The 20314-nt window shown below is 34.2% G+C and overlaps 1 protein-coding gene across 2 annotated transcripts in view; it reads right to left on the reverse strand.

The window, feature by feature from the left end:
- Positions 1-1215: 1215 nt before the first annotated feature.
- The window catches only part of LOC119071143 (patched domain-containing protein 3), a 37166-nt gene continuing 18067 nt past the window's right edge, over positions 1216-20314 (reverse strand). For both annotated transcript variants that reach the window (XM_037175872.1, XM_037175871.1), the window contains exons 4-12: positions 16468-16682; positions 15738-15786; positions 15538-15670; positions 15276-15455; positions 14922-15085; positions 12075-12413; positions 3642-3824; positions 3218-3561; positions 1216-3160 (exon numbers count right to left, since the gene is read on the reverse strand). In XM_037175872.1, coding sequence (XP_037031767.1) covers positions 1700-3160; positions 3218-3561; positions 3642-3824; positions 12075-12413; positions 14922-15085; positions 15276-15455; positions 15538-15670; positions 15738-15786; positions 16468-16682 — 3068 coding nt within the window. In that variant the 3' untranslated portion in view covers positions 1216-1699. The remainder of the gene's footprint in view (positions 3161-3217; positions 3562-3641; positions 3825-12074; positions 12414-14921; positions 15086-15275; positions 15456-15537; positions 15671-15737; positions 15787-16467; positions 16683-20314) is intronic.

A 20314-nucleotide genomic window follows, 5' to 3' on the forward strand; every position in this document is an offset into this window, starting at 1 on the left:
AACATAAAATAGATTTGGTTGTAGAAGTTTGACCAACCCTGAGAAAACAGAGCAGTTTATTAAAATTTCGTTACACTGATCACTTTTTTCAGAACTGGTCAAGTGACTACAACCAAATCTACTTTCTGTTGAAAGCTAATACATTCGTGGTCGTTATTGCGGTCGTGTGTTTTGAAAAAAGGATTCTGATAAAAAAATACCATCGAAAAGGCAGCACGAGATACGCAAATGTAGGCTACAATTTTAGCTAAGCATCGATGTCTCTTAAGTTTTATTGTCTTCTAGTAGACCCTGGAAAGAGGCGAATTTCTTGCTTACATATTGAATAAAAATGAGACTCGTGTGATTACGGCCCTCGCCTCGCTCTGGCCGCAAAGTTCACACTCGTCCAAACTTTAATTTTTTTCTTATCATCGATATAAAGATATTACACACACAAAATTTTGGTATTTTTCCAGTATATTCCATTAACGATCTCAACCCAAAAATGTCTTTCTTAGTAGGATAATTGTCTTTTGTGGACCATTAAGAATTACTCAACTAATAACACGGTAGTATTTTGGGACGATACAAAAATTCTTTTAGGAATATCTCTGAGATCCCCCGACCGTCATAGCCCAACTTTGAACTTATCCTCGGGAATGGAATTCCCCGTCGAATAAAAGAAGTTTTTGAAATCCGTTGAGGATTACGTCAAGTTGTCATGTTATCTAGGAACGAGACAAAAATTCTTTTGGGAATATCTCTAAGATCACCAGCCCGTTACGACCCATCTTCGAACTTAGCCTCAGCAATTTAATTCCCCGTCGATTAAAAAAAGTTTTTGGAAATCCGTTGAAAGCTACTCAAGTTATCGTGTTATCAACGAATCATCAAAGTGTGACAAACATTTTCTGTATTTAAGGTTTTTGGTCATACATTCATGCATTTTCAAGGGAATTATTTCATGGTATTTTAGTAATAATTGCAAAAATTTATCGAAAGAAATCAGTCAGTTAAGGGACCTGACCAAACCAAAAGGTGGGCTTAGTTATATTCCTATTTATAATTTTTCCATCTAATTTTCCCGATTTTCATGATGCGTGGATGCATTTGGTGGTGCTACTACAGCTTCATAAAAAATTCACTGATTCGATGCTTCTGATATTGAATTTGAAAGACGTTGGGAAATGTGAAAGAGAAACAGTCGTTTGCATTGGTGAAAACATTTTTTTATTATTTTGGACTTTTTACATTTTAGGTACCTAGGTTCATTTTATCATAATGTTCTTAGCTGCAAAAACTTAAATAAAAATTTACTGTAAAAATATCTTACAAAAAGAAGTTCATTAAATTAATTGCCATCCTTAACTAGTATTATGGTCTCTTTCGTTTACTTTTTTATAATCCACATTTTAGTAAACTATATTGTGTCGTGCAGATCGAAAATACAATTTAGCTCGGTGATCACCCAATCTCTGATAAAAAATACATTCACGCCCATCACATTTACCTAAGCACAAGTTTGTTTTTTGGTAGCCTGAAAACATTGTTTCAGCACACAAAAATTTTAAGCGAGAGAGAATTAACTAAGAAAATTTCCTAAATCCGGTGCACACGGGGCAATCTCAATTCATCAATTAAACAATTGAACAACCGTACCGAAGTACAATTCCGAGATTTTCCATGTGAAATAACCTAATTGTAATCATGAATTGTGTCATGGAAATCGAATGTCTCCTGTGTGTTTTAACTGATGTATGCTGTGGTATGAAGATGATCGTTGCGGCTGTCTTGGATAATATAAATTATGCTGTGATGATGAACGATTGGGATTCGGGCGGTAAATACCTTCCGGTGGTGAGTATTTTCGCGGCCTTCTTTCGTCACTCAGCCTTCGTTTTCTATCATCCGAATATCGACGATTTTCTTCGGGATAGTAACGAGCATCTTGCTCATCGAAATATCGTTGATCATCGGCACGCTTATTACGACTAATCTCGTCGGCTTTTCGGCGCTCCAAATCACGATCCATTTCAAAGCCACTTTGACGCTGTGCTGGTAAGAAAGCGGCATCATAGTTGTAGCTTTGCACCGGCCATATTCGTTTCGTTTCAACGCCAAACAGATCTATCGATGGTTGGAATTGAGCTAGACCATTGCCGGTTAGATTATGGGATGATGATCGACGCCAGCCCTCTTCATATCGGCGTCTAGTATTTTCGTCTTCAATAGCTTGACGCCGCTGTGATTTACTGCTGCTGCTTTCACTGGAATCTTCGCCAGATGTACCAATGCCCTGATCTTTATCATCGATCCCATAACCCTTGTATGGAGCACCGAGGAATGATTTGCTACCGAATGGTCCCGACAATGCTAACTGTGGATGTGGTATCACATAAGCGTGACTGAATGACTTTTCCATCGGAACCATTTTGCCTTCATATTTTAGTTCTTCGGCCTCGATTTCTTCATGTGAAGTACATGACCCCGGTCCGAATAGGGACAGCAGCACCGGTAATAGGAACAGACCGTGCATCGCTCCGAAAAAGATGACCAAAAATATCATTTTGAAGAATACCAAAAATATGTAACTGTCGGCTAGTAGTAGGCCAATGCATCCCAAAATAGTACTCGCTGCACCTTGCATAATCGGCATGCCCAAGGAGTACAGAGCCTCTCTGACTTTGTCGTCTGGTCGTGGAGATTTTGATGACATATACGAGTAGCAAATGTGTGCCGTAAAATCCACCGAAAATCCGATGCACATAATCAAGTTTATCATCGAAATGGAATCAAGATTGACGTCCCACAATGACATATAACCAGCCACACCAAGTTCAATGGATAAAATACTTAATGCCACCCACAACGAGCACAAGAAATTTGGTATGAATATGAACGAGATGATCATCATGATGATAGCTCCGATAGCCATGCTCTGTATGGAAGTGGGTCGTACCAGTTCGAATTGATCGAAGAACACAAAATATGGATGGAAAACGGTTATGTTTAGCGACGAGTCCCTGCATATTTGTCGCAGATCTCTGACCATGTCTTTTTCGTGATTTGTGTCTGTTATATTAACGGCTTGGATTAAAAATCGTGAAGCCTCAATGCGAGTTCCATTTTTATTGAACTTCACGTCGAGTGAATATGGAAGCCCAGGGAAAAGCCAGTTCTGAAATGAAAATTGCGATTAGCCTCAGTTGGTTGTGCTCATGTCAGTAAGACGTACATTTCTCATTGCGTCAATGAAATCCTGTTCGGAATTGATGGTTATATTCAAAAACTCATGATTTCTGTCGATGAAATCGAGGAACGTTCTCAACCAAGACTCAGTGTACATCGATGATGTAACATACGATGTGCTCTCTAAAATCGTCATGACTTTTTCAATTTCTTTCTGAGTATTCGGATCCGAATAGTTCATATCGCCAGTCAAAATTACTTGAATCCGGTATGGGAATTCTCTGTAATATTCATCTTCCAGATCGAAAAACTTAACCGAATACGAATCGTCTTTGGATAATTTTCGCCTTTCCAATCCTTCTTTCATTTGCGTTAAACCATAACCGGCACCTGTGGTGTGAAAATTGTTGTTTAATTTAAAGATTCGAAATCGAAATTCAACTAAAATTGTCAGAGAGAAAAGTACAAACCAGCAAGGTATGCTCCAAATGTAATGATAATTAGGGCTTTGACCCAACGTTTGTTGATGGCTCCAGCAACACTATCACGGAAGAATTTCATTAGAGCGTGTTCCTTGTTGTCAACGTTACTGTCTGGACTGGTGCGATCTATTCCGCCAGCCACGAACTTTTTATAGAACCAAGAGCGCTTTTCTGTAAATGAACGTAACAGAAGCTTTTAGTGAAGAGGAAACAAACAAAAAACGAAAAGGTAAGTAAACAAAAGATTAAAACAATGACAAGTAAGGCTTGATTTCCACCTACCAAAAAAGTACTCCATGTGAGAGACAAAATTGAATTGTTTCAGTTTTTGATTTGATTACTTGATGCTCTCTCATGGCTCCCACACGGAGTACTTTTAGTTGAGTGACAGCCATACTTAAGCCCTAAAAACAAGACGGACTTAATACTTCACATGTGCCATCGAAATAGCGTCATTTCATCAATGAACAGAAAATCCAAATTATGTAAACATTTCGACGAAACTACAACGGTTTAATCTATCTTCCTCATCTGATCATCGATCTACGTACGCATGCTTTTTTGAAGAAAACATAATCACTTAAAAAGTCGATCACTAATGTCATCAAACATCGAAAACCACTTTTTTCAAATACTTTCTTTTTATGAAGAAAACTGGTAAGTGGTTACGTTACCGACTCGTCGAAAAAGGTTTTTTTTTATTCGTCAATATCTATGGCCATATAATCAAATAAGAGTCCATAAAAAATGTCTACAACCAGCCATATAAAGAATCAATTAAACATCGGTAATGACGTCCATTGCATTTGATTAGATGAACAGAAAAAAAAACGGCACGCAACCATTCATTTATTTTTTACATGGATCAAACTGTGCAACATTTATATGCTGCGAACCAATATATTATGTTGATGTTGAATAAAACAACTTCGATAATAATTCGACTATTACCAAATATGAATTGCTGTTTCATACATTTTACCGGTTATGTAAGAACAACCGCTTTGATTAGAGACGGAGAAGTTAGGTTTTTATTTGAATTGGTAATTGAACTTGCAGACTGTATCATGGTGTTTATAAAGTCTGTAGACTGTAGTGTCGACCACATATAGCTGTTGGTTTGTGATAATTGATTTTTAGTTAACTTAGCTTAAAATCTCTTCGCTAAATTTAGACACAATGATCGTATTTAACACACAAAAAAGAAGTAATTTCTTGCTCCATAAATCAATTGACCGTGTAAATAATTCAATTTCCTCGTTATTTTTTCTCATATACTTTCATCTCTCAAACCACGCTGCTGTTTTAAGCACCAGTGTCATAGATAATTTTGGCCGGACAATTTTTTAAAATTAGAATGGAAAATTACTAAGATTCTCAGTGCTAATCAAATTCAGAAAAGATCGTATTCGGTATCCGTATCAATTGCACGCTTCATAAACAATTCAGATATAGTTGGTGATGAATGATAATGCCACACTGACGGTGTATATATGACTATATCAGGCAAATTTTAAATTGTATGCGCAAAGTTTAATCAGAAACAATTGAATGTTTCCTGAGTCACAGACATTAAATTTGTGTTTTGTTTGAACAAAAACCAAAATAACGACAGAACTACGCTACACGGCTATCACATCCGAGATGATATCGCATTTAATGCAAAAGAAAAGTTAGATGTGGGTTCAAAGAAAGAATTATGTTTGGGGAAGATGTAATTTGAATATAATTCGATGCCACTCTATTTAATTTACAAAATAAATGAATTAGTGGGACAACAGTAGCGGGTGTTCATCTGCTATCTGTTGCGTATGAGCAATTCACTCAACGATACTTTAACAAAGTAAACTGAATTACTACTTTCGATCAGCTTAGCCTGAATCATTTTGTTCACTTTCAATTCGTATCCCACTGAATAAAGTCGTTTTGTGTTTGGTCTATCCTGAAACTTTAATATTGTAGATCCAAGTAGAACTACATCGCTAACACTATCGACGATGACAGCAATAATAAACGACAAGCTTTGACTAATAAAGTCTTATATAGCAAAAAGAATGTTCAAAACAAATGAAATACAAGATTTCTGAAATAAATTTCCGAAAATCTTCGATCAAACGAAGTAATAGCAGAAATAGTGAAACTGTTAATATGCATCCGTCTGTGAAAAGTTAAGAGAAATGAAGTAAGAGATCAATGTCTTAAAAAAAAGAAGACCAAAAGAAGTAATACAACAGATAATAGTACTGTTGATATGCTCTCCATACTATGAAAGGTTAACAAAAATGTAGATGCTACTTGCAGTGTGCAAATAGCCTAAAATACATTATTCGCATCCGGGTACAACTAGCCTAAAATACACTATTCGCACCTGGGTACAACCAGCCAAATTTTTTTTTAAACACAACTGTTAGGTCACTTTGTATAAGGAAGATTCAAATTACTTCTGCCGAAACATCCATATGCGATATGCTTGGCCAGTTTGTGCAGGGAAGATTTAAGTTCCTTTCGACGAAACATCCAATTGTGAGGCCAGTTTGTACATGGATGATACAAGTTGACTCTGCCTTAAACATCGAACTATAAGGTCGGTTTTTTCAAGAAAGATTTAATTTGTTTCTGATAAAACACCCAATTGTAGAGCCATGTTGTGCAAGGAAAAATTATAGCTTGCAAGGCTCTATGGGTGCAAATAGCGTTTTGTAAACTGTTCGCACCCGGGTGCAAATATTCACTTAAAAAAATGTAGCAATTGATTGGAAATTTGACTGTAAATCTTAAATGACATTCTCATTAATGTTGATTCTTATCTCTTGCATATATCTAGACATATATTTACTGATTAGCACTGCCGGCAGTCGTTCAATGTGAAGCGGTTCCAATAAATTTTTGATAAGAAACACATTTTGCTGACTCGCTAAGGATATTTTTAGTGTTGTTATTTTTAAACGAACGAAGAAGAAAACCAAAGATTTTCTGCATTTTGATTTTTTTTTTAATCAACAACATCAGTTCGATTAAATTACAATATTTAAATGAACGTGTTAAACGTGTTTTTTTTTGTAAAAACGTTTCGATAATGAATTATTTGAGAGAAAAAAAAACATAACCGAAGATGACTCCGAAACGTCTATATTATACGATCATTGATTTTCTCATGATGGTAATTTTTTTTGTTAATTTATTTAATTTATTTAAATTATAATCGAAATCGTCTTACAAAGTCGGAAGAATGCTGATGATGGAAGCATCTACTTCTTCTATTATATACATGAATAACACTTTTGGAATAATTATTCGGATGGGTTTCTACTACGCTGTATTTCGTTGTAAAAATATTTTTTTTTGTTTATTTATATTCATTGCAATTAATTCATATCATAAATAAAAATGAAAAGCAATCACAATGGAAAGACAATCGAAATTTAAAACTTGCTTGGTTTGTTCGTAAGAATAGACGTAACCCAAAAAATACAAAAATGGAAATATATTTATGGAGAAAAAAAAACTGCACATATGTACCTGTCGACTCGACATACACATACGATGTACCTTGCAAATGTTTTACTGTTGTAATTGACTTTTAAAACATTTCATCACACAACAATATAATTATGATTATGATTTTGAGTTGTTTTTTTTTCTTCGTTTTCCTATATTTACTCAATTTTTTAGTAAATATTACTACACATATTATTGTTTAAACATTGTTTAAAGGCATGTACATGCGTGATTAAAAATAATAATTTCTTTTTTTCTTTAAAATAATAATCTTATAACATTCAAATATGGTGTAATTTAGGTTGAATGATCAGTGGATATGACATTATGCAAGCTTTTTTTTGCCTCAGTGTAAGTTACAAAGATGATAATTGATTGCAAGAGAATAACTAAAAAATCACAATTAAGATCAAACAGACTTTTTGGTTTTGATCTTACGAAGATGATTGTTAAAAACGCATTACGGCTATCAATTCGGTCATTACGCTACAAAATGGGTGAAGGGTGAGAAAATAGAGTGGTACATGCAACTCTTTCATATCATTTTTTTTAAAGGTTACCGATAAGTGACATCTATTTCTGAAGAAATAATCTTGAATTTTCTTGAGAAATGGTCTAAGAGAAATCGAAAAGAATTCGTAAAAATAAAGAAAGTGTGACAAAATTCATGAATTAATAGCTGGAAGTCAAACTTTTCCATCAAATGGTCGAGAAATGAATGAGCAGGAAGTTTTAACCTGTCGCAGGTAACACAAATGACAATGTATGTATCTGTACAGATAGTCAAGTAGTCAAGCAGCCTTAAAAGCATTACGTTCGCCTGTTATAAAGTCTGCTATCACTCTTGAATGCTGGAACTTACTAAATAAGTTAGCTGAGAGAAACACTATAAAATTAATATGGTTGCCAGGACACTCTGGAATTAAAGGAAATGAGGAAACGGATATTTTAGCGAAAAATGGTGCACAAATAGATTTCATAGGTCCCGAACCTGTGATGGGTACTCCATACAATTGTATTAGACAAAAAATAATTTCAAATTCATTAAGTTCTGGGCAGATAATCCGAACTATTGGCAAGCCAAAAATTGTATAAAAATCAGCAGAAACACCTCCAATTTGTATTAAACATCAGTAGGACGAGACTCAAAAACTATAAAGGAGTAATGACGGGAAACTTCGGCTTTAACAATCATCTAATCACTATAAGCAGACGCGCGGATGCCAGCTGCGAACAATGCAGCGATCCTAAGGACATAGCTGAGCACTACTTGTGCTACTGTCCTGCTTTCATAACCGCAAGGAGAAAGTACTTGGGCGGATTCACTGTTAGGTATCATCTAATTAAATCTTTGCAACCAAACGACATCCTGAACTAAATCAGTAGTACAGGAAGATTCGTCGAAACAACATAGTGCTGCAAAAAACAATAGTACGCACAATAGGCGCGACGGTGGCCTCCGTGCATGTACTACTAGTGATGTCAGGACAGCTATTTTTAATGAAAGACGGCAAGCATATTAACCTGTCACAGACGGCAAGCATGCACAGTAACAGTCTTACTATCTGATCTATTACTTCATAATGAAGTCTTCATATGATCGAAGATTTTCGGAAATTTATTTCAGAAATCTTTTACTTCATTTGTTTTGAACATGCTTTTTGCTATATAAGACCTCATTAGTCAGAGCTTGTTGTTTATTATTGCTGTCGTTGTTGATAACAGATGACATGTGTACTGGAAATAGAGGTTTTCTTGAAAAAGGGGTTTTGTAAAAAGATATCATCGAAAATAAAATATGAAACACAAATGTATCTTAAAGCATCGACCAGCATTAGATACTAAATCTTTTCCTTCATTTGTTTTAACATTAACTTTGTAATTAACTTTATAAGACTATAGTAACCGTATAGTCTGCATAAAAAGTTTTTTTTTATGTATTCACCACCCTTCATAGATTCTCAGGGAAAACTTGGAAAATCTGTGTGGAAAATGGAGAAATTGAAAAGCGTTTGGTTAGCTCCAAATTCATTAAAGTGACCCTTATACTAAAATCTTTGGTGAGGGGTTTTGGGTGATGGGGTGGGGTTTTTTGAGGGGTGTTAATCTTTTTGGACTCAGACGACCAATATTAATCACTGGTCTAAAGCGCAGCATTCTACTATTTATAAAATGAATTATTTTGATGCTGAGTTACTGAGTTAATAACAGATGATTGGTCATTAAGTTGTTGTCTTGCTCAATAGGTCGTGTCTTTCTCGAGACACTAACCCTGATTTCGATAAATTTAAATATTGTTTTTTCTTTCAAAGTTTTTAATTAATAAAGTAACTGACCTCAAAACAATTAACAGTAACAGATGTTTAACAAATGTAAATGGTTATTACCTATTCAGTATACAGGCCCATAAAATGATCGATTACTTTCTTTCGAAATTCAATCAAAGCAAAAAAAACCCGATCATAACATTGCATAATCGTCGTAAAACATTTTGCTATAATTTATTTTCGCGAATTAGCATTTGATTTTTGTAATTGTAAACATTGAGGAACATTATCAAACCGTAATAAACAATCTGCTTAATGTGTTCATTTCATAATCATGACGTCAAAAGTGGAAAAAGTTTTACGTTTGGAGTTATCGAGTAGGAATTTCCGAATTCGGTTTTATAATCTTGTTCTTAACCTTTCACACACACCATGCATATCACGGATGTAATTGACAGGTGTGTTGCTTTTTTTGATGAAAGTATTTCCCAGAAAATGATACAAAATCTGTTACTTCATTGATTGTGACATGCATCAGATGTATATCCATATCAGCCTATGTTAGTAGGTCAATTCTATCATTTTTTCAAATGTTACTATTGAATTTCTCACTATACATAACATGTCTGGAAAGGCTTTTCTGTAGCGTATCATGTTCTCGTCATAGGAATTCATATTTCACAAATTGTCGATTTCATTGGATGTAGTTATGTTCACTGTTCAGTCAGTGATTTTTTGTATTTAATCACCATTACCACGACTCATACGGTATAGATATAACTCGTGAAAAACGATCAGAATTCTGACCGTATTTCGAAACGATGGTTATTAAAAGAGAAATGAAATGGTTTGTGAATTGCTTGTGGTATTTAATATCACCATTCAGGTAATGTTGTGACTTCTGTGCAGCCGCCACAACGTTTGACGTTTGAATATAGATCACGAAAAATGTATCATTCAGTGCAATAACTATTTGTAAGTATTTGCTACTACCAGATATGTTGTTTAAATCGTTAGAAATTTAGGCTATTTTATCGTATTTGTTACAACCAGAAATTATATGTAAGAAGCGTGCTACCATCTTTGCGTAAGAAACTAGGTTAGTATTGTTGTGTATTTTAATTCAAGAATTGAGTTATGAGCACTCAACCATGAAATCATGTATCATTATGTTCGGTAAATTTGCAAACAAAGGCAATATTATATGGAGAAAGGAAGCACATGTGAACTCGTTATCATCAACATACAAATGGTTTATCATATAAATAAAATAAATTCAGAAACATGTTTCATGATCATAAATACGTAGTTGTTGGGCGATTGTGACATTATATTGCTTGACGAGATCGCTGATGTACGAAAGTGATATAATGTTCGCTTTAAAATAGATAAATCTAGAAGGAGATAGTTGAAAAATGTAATGTACAAAAGTTGTTTGAACATCGGAATTACAAATGCGACATGGCATGGTTGTAGCTTTACCGATGGTAATACCACATGCGGTAAGATATTGTGCATTGCGTAATTACTTTTCGGTTTTATTTATTCGATCAGATATTGATGGTGTTGGCTTTTATGACGTAGAGAGTGGATGTATATTACGTATTATTATAGCCGATATCGTGAGATAAATACATTTTGCTTTTCTTATTTATTATGACGATGGGACTGTCCCACATTATGCAATTATGATGATTGATAAACAAAGGTGAATAATTTTCGATGTTGAAGATATGATTAACACCGTTCCGTTTGTACACTCAATCACTCAGCGTTTTATGTAACAAAATATCCGTTTCGGTTTTTCGTCACTAATCTAGTTTTGAAACTCGTATCCGAGAAAAAAGAACGAAATGTCCAAGATGTTATTGTTGAATTTCAATTCGAGAAATCGATTTTACTTTTATTGCACATGCACATTCTTCCACTTGCTCGTACAACTTTCGTTTAGTATGGTGGCCTCAATAATTAACCACTTTGTAAATAACGTGCTGGAGAGTGTTTTTAACATATTTTCGTTTCTGCACACTTTTGTCATGACGAACGGCTTGTCCGAGAAATGTGAAATTTTTGCTACGCTATGTGAGGTACTTTTTGTGGTTAATGTTTCATTTGTTACATATAACCTGATCTGCACGAAAACGAGTGAGTGAGTCATTTTTTGAAAAGAAACTCAAAACTGTTATCAAACGAAGAAATTTCAATTCTAAACTCAAGATAAGCGTGACGTCAATGAAACACGAAAAGACCTGAGCTAGTACAGCAAGCTTCAGGTAAATAGCCAGCAAATGGAAAATTGATGTTTTTATAATAGTTCTTTAGTATTTTCACGAATTTTCTCAAAATTTCGTGATTTTCTCAAATTGTCACGAAAATTTGTGAGAATTAATTTATGAAAATATTTTCGCGAATATAGGCACTGGTCTCCTCTGGTTCGGGCATAGAAAAAATGTTTTTCCCCGGTTATCAAAAACCTAAAACTGATTTCCCGGTCCATACAAAACATGTTTTGTTCAGCGAAGACTCGATTTCTTGGTGTCAAAAAAATTTCCCTAGCTATACCAGATACCTAATTACTTCTATGCCCGAAGAGGCTAGTCGTCACTTGTTCTTGCACATTGACTTAATTCATGCAAAAATGATCTTACGAACTTACCTTTAACAGCTACCGACATCGGTTGCACTTTGAATCCGAAAATCGAATGTAAATTCTTCTCCTCACAGTATCCAGACAAAGCCATACAACCAGCGAAGAATGTTATATGCCACACAAATATGAAGCATACAGCAAATCCACTGTACGTGCAGAAAATTCGTACCGATTGGAATGGACTGAAAATACCGATCCAAAATGAAACCATATCCGTCACAGACGTAATTGTAATTGATACAGCTGCATCGGACAACATCAGGCCCATGCGTTCGGGAACGCTCAGTTTCATTGAAGTGCGTCGCCATGCCGCTAACATTACGAATGTGTCATCGATGCCGATACCTAGGCAAAAAAAATGGGTTACCGAATTAGTAACTGCACTGTCCAGCTCATATGGATGGATGCGATAATTTTACATAATTAACGTATTGGATTTCATGAAATCATAAATTTCAAGAATTACATTACAACAATTGAATTATTATCGTTTTTATGTGCGCTGATGGTCGTAATGAATATATGCAATTATAATACATTGATTTGCTGGAGGAATAAATAAATTAATTTGTATGCAAACGATATACAAAATGTAGCCGAGTAGCAAAGCAAATACTCAATGATATAATCAGCACATATGGACGTAATGAGCAATTGAATAATATTACATGAACTGTGCATTCAATGGACACACTGGACGTAAACAGTTGTTAAGTTACTTAATAGTTTATGTCGAAGAAAGTGGGCACGACCACTAGTGGGCTAAATATGAATTTTATTAGAAAATTTGTTCTATACGCAAACGTTTAACAGTTAAATTTCGATTTAAACATAATTTTCATCAAACGCTTCACTGCGCATGTCATGTCGTCGCATGCAATATGTTATCAGGCTGCAGAACTGATGGTTATTCGAAGAAAAAATTGATTTAATGGACAGATAACCGTTAGCTGGCTAGTCTTTGTTCGGTAAATTTCGATACAGTCAGAGGCAGTGCAATTTTGGCATGAATTTGCTTCAGCTGTTCTTCAGTTGATCCACACATATAATCAAACTTGTTTGTACGGTTGAAGCCGCTACATGCACCCGATTCATGCTGGAAATTTCTGCCTCTAACTATTGTTAGCAGATTCTGTTTGGTAAGGCTGAAAGCCCACGAGCCATTTTGCGTTGCTGAGATTGACAATAGAGCGTGTGCGATTTTGAGAAAAAAGTTTCATATTTTAATAAAAAGAAGATTTACCATGAAAACCATTGAAAAAAATATTTAATTTTTTTTATAGAAATTATTGAAAAATATTGTTGCCATCCCGATGCCATCCCACTTATTAGAATCTTAGTAAGAATCCAATTAGAATGAATTAGAATGGTTCGGATATCCTTTTATTTTCATTCAAATTACAGCTTTTAAAGTGAGATATAAAATCAAGCAGACATTTTTCAGATATTCTGTTTACACTTTTGTTCTACAGAATAATAATCTACATCAATTAAAAATAAATTATTTATACTGCACACGGTCTATTATGCTTCCTTTACCGTTGTAATCCGATATTCATCACCAAGATAAACATTAAACTATGGAAAACGCAGCATAATTTTCGATGTATGTAACGCAAAATTTCTCGTGCGTTTTTGGCCTGAAGATCTGGGATACGGTGGGTCGTATTTAAATTTGGTTTTTATTTTGAGACGTCTGACGCGATAGATCGATGCGATAGATCGAAGTGTACTTGCCGTAGATTTTCCATAAGACTACCTATTTAGACATACCCTCATATGAAAGTTTATTTCTCGATTTGTAGATTATCTTCTCATCTTCTCGAAAAATTGGTTACTTGATCAAAAAGTCATGGTCGGTAAAGCTGATAGAGCTACTCTGAGCGAACAGAGTTTTCCATCTAAAGCATGTTAGTGCCATTTAACACCTACATTATTAGGCTAACAACAATAGGCAAATAGTAATTGTTTGATCTAGGAAAAACTATTTTTAAAAACGTTCTGTTGTACAGTGGGTACAGTGACGCATTTCGTTCCGGCTGATCCACTCATGCACATAAATTTTGGTTTTACGCCTGTAAACGTTTTCACCATTACCAAGCGTGTGCGTGTAACCATTTCACCAGTATAAACATAAAAAGTAGTTTTGTTTCTGTGAGTGGATCAGTTGAAAAACAGCTGAGACATGCATCACTTATTTCAAAGTCGTTGACTGTAGTCAATTCTTTGGACAATTCTGTGTACACCCTTGGGTCAGGTGGTTCAAAATAAAATCAAAGTTTAAATACGACCCACCCTAATTCGCTATCCATATCCTATGAAAAAATTGAAGAACAAACTTTGCCTCTTCGAACGACATAAAATGTACTTTGGCCGGCAAATGTCGAAATGTTGCTGAACAAATATTAGCGCATCAAGTGGCACAGCTCCACCCTGATTTTAGTCGACTAGAGAAAGTATTTTCAACAAAGGAAGTATTCAAAACTTGCTCACTACAATTTCACATTTTCCGTTTCTTAGAGTTTGCTTAACAATTAATTTGATGATACGTTATGCGCACACCACAAACCACATATTTATGCATTATATACAGCAGCACATTCAATGAGTTAATGGTGAAATACAATCGTCGGTGTGTGGCCATAAATCATAAATTTTTTTTCCATCTTTGTAGCACTCTTCAATTCATTCTGTTATTAACACTGTGTAACACTCATAAATCATAGTCATCATCAGTGAAATGGAGCACTTTTATTACTTTTACCGATTCAATTTACATAACTCTGCGATCGCATGATTGAATTTTTTGTTTCTTTTTTTTCGATATTTTTCGCAACAATTCGTTATACTTACTTATCATAAGAAACGGTGCCGCCAAATTTATTCCAATAAATTCGATACCTAAGTACATTGCCAAACCGAATGCAGCGCATGTAGCCATTATAGCTGATAAATTACCTAACAGGCCCAACCATGGTTTCGAACGAACTTGATCTCCCATCATGCAGGTGATTACACTTGGAAAATCATAAAAAAAGAGAATTTTAACGAAATGAAGTTACGAGTCGTTAAGTCTGGCTTGTCTGATGCCTCGTTTTTGTATTATAGCAATTAGTTAAAATAATTTATGTTTTTGTAAATGGTGAAAATTATTGTTTGAATAATTATACTGTGTGTGTGGAAAAGTTATGCTAACGTTATAGCTACCTAAATACAGCCATCAAAACAAACGTCGATGTAAAATATGGTATGACACTTCGCGTATTCCGTTCAAGTTCATGATCTAATGTACGCGATGCAAATCTAGCAACGAATATGTGTTTGAAATATCCATTGTCAACTGCCTTTGCCATTGTAGCGAGAAATGCTTCTTCCCATGCCGAGCCTCTGTAAAGAGACAGTTACACAGTTGATGAGAATACAGTGCCATTGAATATAATGTTGGTTATTCGCGCAATATAATAATTACCTTGCATCTTGTCTCGGTGTGTCGGCGGTAACGAAGTAAATCAACTGCAATGATGGAACGCTAATTATCGTATTATCAGCCGACACTACTGTGCCACCGAAAAACACGGGAAACAGATGTAAGTCCCACGTAACTAAAAATTAATCAGGTGATAATTAGAGCCGGTACATTGTGATCCAATAAAATTTTTGATTATTTACCTGGGTTAATCATGAATGGAAACGTTAAATTTGTTTTCTTAGATATAATCTGGAACAGACAGAGAAATATTTGTTTAATATTTGTACACAACAGACCGTGCTCGAGTAATAGAAAGCAATAAAAACAGAAATCAATGAACTCTCATTAGAGGTATGCGAATTAAAGAATTAGGTTACATTGGATGCTGCCATAGAGTATAACTAACAAACTAACATGTGTTTTTAAGAAACATGGTCCGAGCCGAAGGCGAGTGAGTTTGCGAGTATCAAAAAACTCTTTCCGAACTAATGAATACGTAGGAGCATCCGATGTTTATTGTTGTACTGCCTACCACATACAAAAGTAGAATTTCACATAAAAATTCACTAAAAACGAACCGAAAATATTCCACTTGTAATCGATTATTTTCGCAGGGGGTAAATTGCTATGTAATGTACAACTTTCGCATGGGACAGGCAGTAACGAAATTTACATCAAAAGATCAACTTCGACCATGTCTGGTCTTCCCACATTTTCGTTTGTCTAACAAACAACTGTAAAACTTTGCATGTTAAATTTAACAAGAACATTTTTCGCGATCATCTCTACTTGAAATGAGAAGTAATTATACTCAATTTGTAATGTAGTATGACAGTGTACACTCTTCTCCCACAAACTTTCACAGAATATAATGAATATCAATGATTCTTAAAATGTTATTACTAATTTTTTCTGTGTTGACCCACATACCTCATCCATGATTTTATCCAAACCAAGTATGTCATTATTGAAACATTCATCTTGCCATTTCGCACAGACATCGGCGTATTTAAATTCTTCACCATCATGATAAACCGTTGTGTTTTGTATCAGTTGATCCAATATTCGCAGTTCTTTAAATATCTCCGGTCGTATTAAGTTATTGATTCCATCATGCGGTGTTATGATGACACGACCAAAACGACCTTGAAGAGATGAAGAAAAACGTGTTAGGTGTAAACGTAGAAATTTATTAATGATTTATGTCCAGGAAAGTTTTTGTTTTGTTTATTTCATTGACAATAAAAGCGTTTCGTACGTTGACAAATCGTGCTAGTGACAATAGCGAAACGTTAATTTATCTGGTGTGTTTGCACAGGCGCAGGTGTAAATAAATCAAATGGTATTCTAGTGGTTGCTTTCAGTTTAACCTGTCACAGACGGCAAGCTTATTAACAGTCTTACTATTTAAACCATTACTTCATTTGATCGAAGGTTTTCAGAAATTGATTTCAGAAATCTTTTACTTCATTTGTTTTGAACATGATTTTGCTATATAACACCTCATTAGACAGAGATTGTCTTTTATTATTGCTGTCGTTATCGACAGCCGTCTTTAACAGGTTAATAAACGAAAGACATCAACAAATGCACGAACCACGAATTTGCAAATTTGCTTTAATCAAAACACCGCTAATGGAAATAGATTGGCTACTTGCTATAAGTGAATTTTTTGAATCAATGAATTATCATAATAGGGAGATTGTACTGTTTTACCGAAATTTCTGACTTTACATTGAAAGACATAATCCTCCGACGTCGGTTGCCCTTCACATTTTTAAGTAATATGAAATTTTCCAACTTTGTTATAAATGCAATATATCGGTCACTGATGCGAGCAGGATGCTTAATAAAACTTACAAAAAAACCATCGAAAGTTAACGACTTTAGTTTTACATAACAACATGCCAACGGTAATTTTTGTTAAACTTATAAAGTAAACTTTGAAAACTTGTACGGCACAAGTCTGTTAATATTACGTAAAATAATTTCCAATTTTTTTTTAAACTTCCGCTATCGAGACTATTATGACACCGAAAAACTAGTCTTTCGGATTAAATGATTTACAAAATCTTTGAACAACATGTGTGAGGCTTGATTAGACTAATGAATATGACAACAATAAATTAAATATTAATCGTTGAATTATTATTGAGTCAACGAACACGACGTAGAAATATTTAAGCGATCTAAAATGTTGTGTACAAAGCAATATTTATAGAAGATGTTTGAGTAGCAGGAACACCTGATTTGAATATAGCAAGAATATTAACCTTTTACAGACGTTATTAGTTCCTAGAGCCATTTGTGAGAGGTTAATATTTCTGCTTTATTCACATGCTGTCACTCAGATATCTTCTATAAATTAAATCGGCGACAGCATATCATCAGTTTATCGGATCTATTACTTCATTCGATCTAAGTATTTTCTATTGATATCAAATACTTTACATTAGTTAGAACGTGTTTTTATCACTGCAGTCGTCATGGGTAACAGGCGATAGCCGTCTCTAACAGGTGAGGAAATCAAAATCAATTTTTATTGATAGAGTTATAAAAAATCAAAATGTTTCGCCGATCAGACAAAACAGCGTGACGAAGGTTAATTGCCCCCATATCATTTCCGAGGCTATTTCAATATGTTAAACCATTGCAATATGCGTCTCATTCCGGGAAAGATTGACCCGAGTGTTATACTTAATATGTGTCATGTTGAATAACAAAACTAATAAAATTTGAACAATGAATCAAGAAACTTCAACCTTCGACCTCGATTCTTGTCTTCATTTTGTTCGATCAAATTTACAACTTTTTATCATATTACTTTATGTACGGTGTATCTCACGAAAATACGAGTGGATACAACTAACAAATTTCTCTTATTTATTATTTACGAAACGATTCCATGTCCATCATTTTACCGAAGAAAAAAAAAATCGCCATTGGCCAAGCTTAAAATAAGGTCACTCATATTCATTCATTTAAAATGATGTTGGGTTCATTATAAATATTTTGCATTGACTCGGCTCAATAGGTTAATGTGAAGTAAACGTTGTTGTTGTTCAAGCATGAGTTAGTTATATTAACATAAGAATAACCATAGGCTATCAATGACTAGTAAAATGAGAACTATAGATGCAAAGGGTGTGGATCTACACTTTCTACAGGAATGTGCAAAAATAGAAAGTGAGAAATAGAAACAGAAACCAATGAACCATTTTTATATTTTAGGTAAAGTGGTCGGGAGGGTATTAAAGAAAATGTTCATTTCAGTGGACTGGATAAATACGGAGAAAGAGAAGTGTAGCAAATGTTTAACATCTAAAGGACGTTAGGTGTAAAACATTTATATTTTAAGTTCTTGTTCCACCAAGTGCCTGAAGTACAAATGTAATTTAATATTTGTAACACCTTCAGGTGTGAACTACTAGGTTCCTACAAGAATTAGTACCTTTACGATAAAGCTAATTAACGCGTGTAATGGAGTAATTATAAATTTTTGCATAAAAAAGTTGTCAAGCATTCGTGTAAATAGTTTGTTATTTATTAAACAAAATTAATTTTTTTTAAATTATTTTGTAAGTAAAACAACAAATCCAAATAGAATATAGAATTATGCAATGTTGTAAGATGGCAACCACCTCACAATATAATTATAAAGTATAATTCCATTTTATTCGTTGTACCTACAAGTCTTTTATTCTTTTTCGTCATGGTTTTCATAAATCAAGGTGACTGCATCATTAAAGAAAAATCCATAAGTTTTTGTAATGTTCGCTTAGACAAATAATAAATGTTTTGGTGAAGAAAAAAAATGGTGCCATTAATAAACGGGACAATATCCATAAAAACATGTTTTTCAACGGCAAAACAATTGCCTTTATTTCAACAAAGTTTAACAATGAAATTTTATAACAGTCTGCTAGACAAAAAAAATACTCAAAACAATCACACTTAACAATTATTTGGAATTAAAAAGATGATACTATGGCCATTCAATATATAATAGCGGTTCTGCTTTTTCAATTACAAAGATTCGCTCAGTTTCCTAACGATAGAAATATTTTTTTTTTTGCAATTCGGTTGCACAATGTGAATGTAGTTGTGAGTTCTGTACTGATATCGATTGTAGAACTACTAAATTGTAATCGCAATTAGGAGTTGTGGGAGTAGGAAATCGTTCCATCGATATTAAGAAATGCACGAAAACGTATTCATCTGTTATCGAAAACGACGACAAAAATAATGACAAAATTTGGATATTGATATAGTAAAATGCATGTTAAAAAAATGAAGTACAAGATTTGAAATCAACATATTAAGAATAATTTGATCGATGGAAGTAATTGATCCGATAATAATGCTGGTCATATGCCGTCTGTAACAGGTTAAATGAGAGGTTTTGAAACTCACCATCGAACTATGTTCGCAATTTTTGAGACTTTAATAAAATAGGATAGGTAAGTAGCAAAAAGCAGGACAGTAGAATTAGATGTATCTAGCTATAATCAGATTACATATTTGAAAGCTTGTAGAAATCTCAATTACCAATTGCACTATTCTTAGTCCGTTTGATTAACTAAGTTGAGTGAACTGTGTCGCTGTGTTGCATGCGAGAAACTTTTTCAAACAAAAACTAAAATTATGTTTCTAATGAAACTTCAAACGTTGCATTAACAATTAATTAAACGTACAACTAACATGTAGACGCCGTATATGCGATAAATTGGCATAATAAACTATTCGAAAGGTGACTGTTCATTATACAAACAACCGA

This window comes from Bradysia coprophila (assembly GCF_014529535.1).
Source record: "Bradysia coprophila strain Holo2 chromosome IV unlocalized genomic scaffold, BU_Bcop_v1 contig_144, whole genome shotgun sequence".
NCBI classification, from domain to species: domain Eukaryota; kingdom Metazoa; phylum Arthropoda; class Insecta; order Diptera; family Sciaridae; genus Bradysia; species Bradysia coprophila.